At 56.6% G+C, this 6,799-nt stretch overlaps 2 protein-coding genes across 2 annotated transcripts in view; one reads left to right on the top strand and one right to left on the bottom strand.

Annotated features, from left to right (window-relative positions):
- Positions 1–5,442, top strand: part of EMH_0008660 (GTP-binding conserved hypothetical domain-containing protein, putative) — a gene marked incomplete at both ends in the record, with an annotated part of 6,298 nt that extends 856 nt beyond the window's left edge. Inside the window, 11 exons of the mRNA XM_013498411.1 lie at positions 346–464; positions 732–854; positions 1,254–1,372; positions 1,593–1,792; positions 1,903–2,027; positions 2,337–3,610; positions 3,796–3,983; positions 4,102–4,185; positions 4,374–4,704; positions 4,997–5,041; positions 5,280–5,442. Coding sequence (XP_013353865.1) covers positions 346–464; positions 732–854; positions 1,254–1,372; positions 1,593–1,792; positions 1,903–2,027; positions 2,337–3,610; positions 3,796–3,983; positions 4,102–4,185; positions 4,374–4,704; positions 4,997–5,041; positions 5,280–5,442 — 2,771 coding nt within the window. The remainder of the gene's footprint in view (positions 1–345; positions 465–731; positions 855–1,253; positions 1,373–1,592; positions 1,793–1,902; positions 2,028–2,336; positions 3,611–3,795; positions 3,984–4,101; positions 4,186–4,373; positions 4,705–4,996; positions 5,042–5,279) is intronic.
- Positions 5,443–6,382: 940 nt separating this feature from the next.
- EMH_0008670 (uncharacterized protein) lies at positions 6,383–6,652 on the bottom strand (the record flags this gene model as incomplete). The annotated part of the gene is made up of 1 exon (XM_013498412.1): positions 6,383–6,652. The coding sequence occupies one exon, from the start codon at positions 6,650–6,652 to the stop codon at positions 6,383–6,385; it is 270 nt and encodes an 89-aa protein (XP_013353866.1).
- Positions 6,653–6,799: the final 147 nt, after the last annotated feature.

Consider the following 6,799-nt stretch of genomic DNA (forward strand, 5'->3'; position numbering starts at 1 on the left):
TGGCCCTTCCCTTCCCTTGGGAGCTTACGGGATATCTTCTGAGGCAAGGGCCCCCCCACAGCTCATTCCTCTGCGGCGGCGCCTACGCGCCATCAAACGCCTTGACCCAAAACTTCAGTTCCACGTCCTAAGAGAGGGCCTCGGGAGGCCCCGCTGCCAGCGGGCGCAGCGTCTCTTGAAGAGAGGTTTGCCTCGGGCTGTCCAGCCCTGCGCAGTTCGTTCCCTCAGCCCCTTGTCTTGTTCTTTGGCTGCTGTCTGGGAGGTCACTGCGTTTAAGAGGTCCGATGAGGGTCTCCGTTATCTCATGGCTTGGGGGTCCCCGGGTTGTTTGTGTGTTGTGGCTAGGGGATCCCCAGTCGGTGTCGGCGCGGTGCCCGTTCTTCTTGCAGCAGCTGAAGCCTCGCTTGCGGCTATGGAAGAAAGCCCTGACGGCGGAGGAGCTGCCGCCTCCCTTGTATCCCGAGGTAAGCCCTAGCCGAGAGATGCTGACACACCAGAGACTGGGTGCAGGGACGGGGAAGACGGGTTGGCTTTAAAAGGGTTGCTTTACATCTGTTCCTCACCCCGAACTGTGTGCTGCATGCAACGGCCTTCCGCCCTTGGCTGATGGCAGCCTCTGAAGGCCCGAGGAGGCGTCTGAAGGAACGGATAGGGGTCCATGATTCGGGGCAGCTGGGCATGGGAGAGGCAAGCGGAGAGTATGTTTTAGTGGTGGGGTTGCGCTTGTGCAGGTGGCGTTTGCGGGCCGGTCAAATGCTGGGAAGAGTACTTTGCTCAATGAACTATGTGGGCGCAGCGGCACCGCCGCGGTTTCCCGACGGCCAGGCAGCACCCAAGAGCTTTTTTTCTTCAAGGTGAGTCGGCCTACGCCATTCAGTCACGTATTCGCTGCCTGACTCAGCTTGCTTGTTCAGCCTCGAGCTGCTGAACCAGCGAATNGCCATTCAGTCACGTATTCGCTGCCTGACTCAGCTTGCTTGTTCAGCCTCGAGCTGCTGAACCAGCGAATATGTAAGAGAGGGGGAGGGTTGAGACGGAGAGAGACACAGACTGAAGGAGCGGGAGACGGGCAATGTGACGCTTCGCCGACAGAGGAGAAGGGAGCAGGAGGAACACCGAAGACACAGAGGAAGCCACACGCGCAGGCAGAAGACGGTGTTCCATGCACAGAGAGATATAACAACAGCGATAAGGGTATGTAGGGTTCTGTGCAGGACTGAAAGAAGGACAGATCCCCGTCATGTGCGTCTCAGGCGGGATCACCGTGTTGTTTGTGTCTCGTGGACCTTCCGGGCTACGGCTATGCTGAGGCGGACGCTGCGAAGAGGCTGCAGTGGACAGAAATGTCTCTCTTCTACCTCAAGTCTCGCCCGTACGTCTACGCCGGCCCTCTTTCTTAGGGTCTCCATGTGTTTGCGCACACAGTATCATTCACCACAGCTGCTTGCCTAGCCACAAACACGCATTTTGCCTCGCTGAAGGCTTGCAGCGGCCCAAGGAGGCCCTGAGACAGGTTCACACATGGGATGTTGCCGCCAGAGAACGAACTGTTTGCTGCTCTCGTTGCTGCTGCTGCGGTTGCCTTTTTCCAGGAATCTCAAGCGTGTCTTCCTGCTCATAGATGCGCGTTGGGGACTAAAGGCAAGCGATGTTTGTCTGTTGTCTTTCTTCGAGCGGCACCGAATCCCTTTCCAGCTCGTACTGACAAAGGCTGACCTTCCGGAGCAGAAGTCGCTCATCAAGATTCTACAGATCGTATGTTTCCGACAGTCCCCGCTCCCTGAAGTCTCAAGTGCAGCTCACAGCTCCAGCCTTTGCCTCCATGTCCGTCACTCAATGCCTTACCGGAGAAGCGACTGGCTCGTCTGCTGCCGCTTGGCAGCTCTATTTGTTTCCTTCTAGGCCTTGTGGCCTGGAGGCAAGGCAGTGATGAAGGATGCGTGAGGCGCTTGGGGACTGGATCTCTGGCGCTGCAGGTTTCAGAAGAAGTCAAGAAGTTCAAGGGATGTGCAGGCCCTCCCTTGCCTGTCAGCGCACTGCGCCACAGAGGCTTGGAGCCTCTTCGTGCGGAGATAGAGAAGCTCCGGCTGTCAAAGGAACTTGTCATTGGCAGACTCCGCCTCAAGGCGAGCAAAAAAAAAGGGGGATTTCATGGGTGTCCCTGTTCGCTGCGGACTCTTCCCTGTTGTCTCGTTGCTTGCGTGCCATCCACAGAAATTCCTTTTTAGCACAACTAGGCTGCAGAGCATTTAACTCCAGTACGGCGGCTGCTAGGTGGGCGTACCACCGCACGCAATTGGAAGCGGGTGGGGTTGTGTTTTGTTTGCATCATGCAGGCGGCTAATTTGGCAGAGGCAAGGCGCTTAAAGAAGGAGGCCCGTAAAAGGGAGAAGGCTATGAGCTCCTCTTCGACAGCTGAACAGAAGAAGACAAAGACTAAACCAGGGCCAGCAACTACTGCGGCCCCAGGCGTACCTCAGGAACAGCCGCAACAACAGCAGCAGCAGCAGCAGGCGCAAGCGCTAGACGACCCTGTCGCGCGAGCTCTCGAACGTTGGGGAGCCCCGCTTGCCAGCACCGCCTCCGCGCCACCGAACCGGGGACAGACCCAAAGGGAAGGTGACGTAGCTGGTGATAAGTTTTACGGGAGTGCTGCAACCGAAGCCCCCACAGCTGAGAATAAAGGAAATCTGAAGTGCGAACCACGGAGGCTCATGTCCGTCTCTCCTCAGGCTGCAGGGGGAGCAGACGCATTGGTTGAAGCCGAGTTCGTGGCAGAAGAGGTTTCAGTGCTCAGGGAGAACTCATTGAGCTCGGCGCTCGCCGAAGCCGTGGATAGAGCTGAAGGAGAGTTGCCATTGCCAGATATGTCATGCGCCGAAGCCCTTATAAGGGATTTGCTGCCCCCTCCTTCTTGCCGGACTTGGCAAGCATGCGAGTCTACAGAGCCTAAGCGCGAGCCACCTGCACAGGCTTTTTCCGAGAGATCTGCGAACGAGACGAACACGGATGCCGCTCGCCCGTCTTTGCGCTTCCCAGATGCCTTGCATTCGCCTTCTCTGCGCGAGGTGACAAGTTCTGTGCACAGAGCGGAACCCGCCGACCCCGGTTGGGTTGCCCCGGTGTTTCGAGAGGTTTGTCTTGACTCCTCAGGCGCTGCTCGTAGCTCGGCGGTGTTGCAAGGCTGCGGGCCCCAGGGAGCGGGTTTCAAGGGCCACGGCGATTGCAACACCTTCCTACAGGCTCCTGATCCATCGAGTGATGCAAGTTCCTTGGCGGCTCAATACTCGAGACAGGAAGAAGCACATCTGCAGCTGTCCGGGGATGAGAGCCCCTGTGCAGCAGTGCAAGATGGCCTATGGGAGGATCCAACTCGGCCCGCCAGCAAACGGCCACTGGATCTCCTCCGTGCAAAGGACTGGCGAGCGCGACGTGTTGGTCGGGCCGCTGTGGAAATTGACATGGGGCTGCCTGAAACAAAAGACGCAGCGGGCAACATAGCGACGCTCCGCATGGGGTCATGCAACAATGATGACACGGCTTGTACACCAGGGATGTCGCCATGCCTGTCCCAAGCGGGCGAAGTATTGTCAGCTGACTTTGAAGGAGGGTCAGGGACCCTTCCAGACTTGAGTGCTGTTCTCACCGCCAAGAAGCAGCAGCAGCAGCGGCAGCCCAATGCCCGCAGGCGCCAAGACGCCGACTTTAGGGGGTTGCCACCCAGNAGCAGCAGCAGCAGCGGCAGCCCAATGCCCGCAGGCGCCAAGACGCCGACTTTAGGGGGTTGCCACCCAGGGCGCCCTTAGGTGGTGCTATCTTTCTTGATGAAGAAGCGCTTGCGGCTGAAGACCTCGGGGGCAGCGCAACGCGAGCGAGGGGTCGCATTGGGAGCGCTCCAGACCCAGCTAACTATACGGGAGCCCACGAGCTTGACATGCAGCGCAGCTTTGACCAGAAATGGCGGCACGAGCTCTTGCCAGTCGGTGCGTCTCCTCAGTTGACTTCTAGCCCCTCTCATGGTCTCTCCACCCCTTTCTACAGGCAGTGGCTGTCAAAATGCAGCCCAGTGGCGGTGCTTGTGATCGTCTTTGCGTTTTCTAGGCGGCGCGTCCCAGGCCAGCAAACTGGGCGGCAGCAAAACTTTAGAGCGACCAGGCGCTGGCGGTGCCCAGCGGACCAAGATGGGTAAGCCTTTAGTGGACGTCCGAACGACGCCTTCTTGCCTTAGCGTAACCCATCCCTTTCTCTCCTTGAGTTGGGCTCCGCCGTGCCGCTTGTTCAAGTTTCCACAGACTGCGGTGTAGGCATTTTTGGCACCACGTTAGAGCGGCGTCCAGTGCGTCTCATTGACCTGCTGTTGATGCGTCTTGCAGGACGGTCAAACCCTTTTCGCATTCCTGAAGATTACATATGTACTAACGAAGATCGCACCAAGGCGACAACGAAGCGCCTGGCTCTGGAGATTCGCCTGCAGCGTGCCCAAGAGGCCCACCGACCAACAGATGGCTCCCAAGCCTCTGAGGAAAGGAACCGCAGCACTGCCGACTCGCTCTTGTTCTCTGCGGCGCAGCGGCGCCAGGAACGCCGACTGAAAGAGCTCGCGAAGAAAAGTAACAAGGGGAAGGGCCGTTCAAAGGAAATGACTTGGGACGTTGCCTACAGAAAATGGGCTCGGTGGGCAAGAGCGCATCCAGCTCTCGCCAGGTGAGTGCAGCCACACGATCCATCGAAATACATGAGCCCCTGCCTGTGTCGGTGCTTATTGTTCCGGCCTCTTAGGCGCCAGGAAGAGTTAGGATCTTGTAGACAGCCCCATGCCGCCCCAAGCTCACGGTGGTTTATATGGCATGTGATGATGNAGAGTTAGGATCTTGTAGACAGCCCCATGCCGCCCCAAGCTCACGGTGGTTTATATGGCATGTGATGATGATGTTGAGAAAGATCGTTTGGGCTGTGGCATCTGAATACGTATTTTTCATGTGTGTTTGCTGCTTAGGGAAGCACCACGGCCTTCGAAGGCGCAGCTCCTTGCAGATTTTAGGTGGGTCAGCATGACTTCATAGATAGTGTTTGACAGAGTTGAGCGATTGTCGTCGTTCGTATTAAAGAGCATAAGGAGTGAAGCGTGCTGCGCTCGCATATTGGGAGCTGTTCTTGCCTGCTCAGTCCTCAGATTGGCTGGTTTCAGCAGAGAATGTTAGCGTAGGTTCGGCATTCACCACGAGGCTTAATTCCTTGTTCCCCCTGTGTCACCTGCCCTACCTTTCATTGTTCGGCAGGCAAAAACTAGAGAAAAAGGCGAACCGGCGACGCAAGGAGCTGCAACAGCGAAACTCGGTGGCGCAGCCGGAAGTAGCAGGAGGCCGGCGCACAGTTCGCCAAAGCATAGAAGAAATCCGCAAAGAAGCTCGGGAAGCAGCTCTACAGCAACCCCGTCGCTGATAGCTACAACTCCTCCGTAGCTATGACGCTGCAGCCGCATGCCTTGTACTGCATGTTGCAGCTGTTGGTGTTGCTGCCTGTCACTCTGCCCACGTCCTAAACGCAGAAACCAAAACGCCTTTGCGCCACGCGCCTAATGGCGAGTAGCGTCAGGTAGAATTTAGGCTGGCTCTTTTCCAATATATGATATGTGAAACTGTGCAGTAGGCTCACATACTAGGGTGGTAGTCTCAGGTAGGTTTTTTCCCAAATTCTAGCAACCTACGCAAAATGTGCTGACACGTGTGCTGAGACAACTGCTGAGCCTAAGGGATTGACGTGTGCTGAGCCTAAGGGAGTGACCCGTTTTCAGAAAGAGGCTACTTCTCCTGTTTGGTATCAAATACACGCCTTAAAAGTTGAAGAGCTGGGCCGTCGCTCCGAATGGAATCGAGCCAGCTAACCCACCAAGCAGCGCAGACGGTGTATAACCGTGCTGATGCAACTAAGACACTTATCCACCTCACTTCAAAGACCCGCATGGTCTCTGTTAAAAGTCATGTGCATAATTGTTGTCTGTTTTGGAACGAACTGCCCCAGGTCGCTACGCTGCCCATCAGGTTAGTCGTCACTTTTGACGGCCCCCAAATGAAGTCATTTGCGGTGCCTACGGTTTCCGCGTCACACTNAGGTTAGTCGTCACTTTTGACGGCCCCCAAATGAAGTCATTTGCGGTGCCTACGGTTTCCGCGTCACACTGCCCGCAGAGAAACGGAGCAGGGTGGCTCTTACCAGAGTAGCGAGCAGCAGTAGCCACAACAGATCGAGTGTCTGACTCAGCTCCTCGAGGGGGAGCTGTGGTGTACAAATACGTACACACTCTCAAAACACGGGAATCTGGCGTCCTTTTACTGCCAGACGGACTGGAGAAGAGCACGAAAGGAACCTTGAGGACAGTCATTTATGCGGAAGCCGCATTCACGGAGTCTTCGCCATGGGCCTCCTTTAAGGCTTTCACGATCTCCTCCGATATGGCGACGTGGGAATCCGAAGGCACCTCCGAGCCGTCCAGACCTGTGACGCGCACCCTGGAAATATTGCATGTGGGGGCAGGGAAGCTATGCATGCGCGTTTCGAAGCCACCAACGCTGCTTTCCGCATTGACAATGATGTGGCCCTGGCCGCCGAACAAGGAGAAGAGCACGACCAGTTCACCTCCCTCTGGGCGCATGCTCTGGTTGGCCGGAAGTGTGGTGGGTTGTCCACTCCCCAAATGTGCCGTCACTGCATTGTCGGCAAAGTTCACGTCAACCTTCACACAGTCGACGAGATCTACAGACACCTTGGATGGAGACGTGGGCGTTGAAAACTTGATTGA

This window comes from Eimeria mitis, genomic scaffold (genome assembly GCF_000499745.2).
Source record: "Eimeria mitis Houghton genomic scaffold, Emh_scaff340, whole genome shotgun sequence".
NCBI classification, from domain to species: Eukaryota; Apicomplexa; class Conoidasida; order Eucoccidiorida; family Eimeriidae; genus Eimeria; species Eimeria mitis.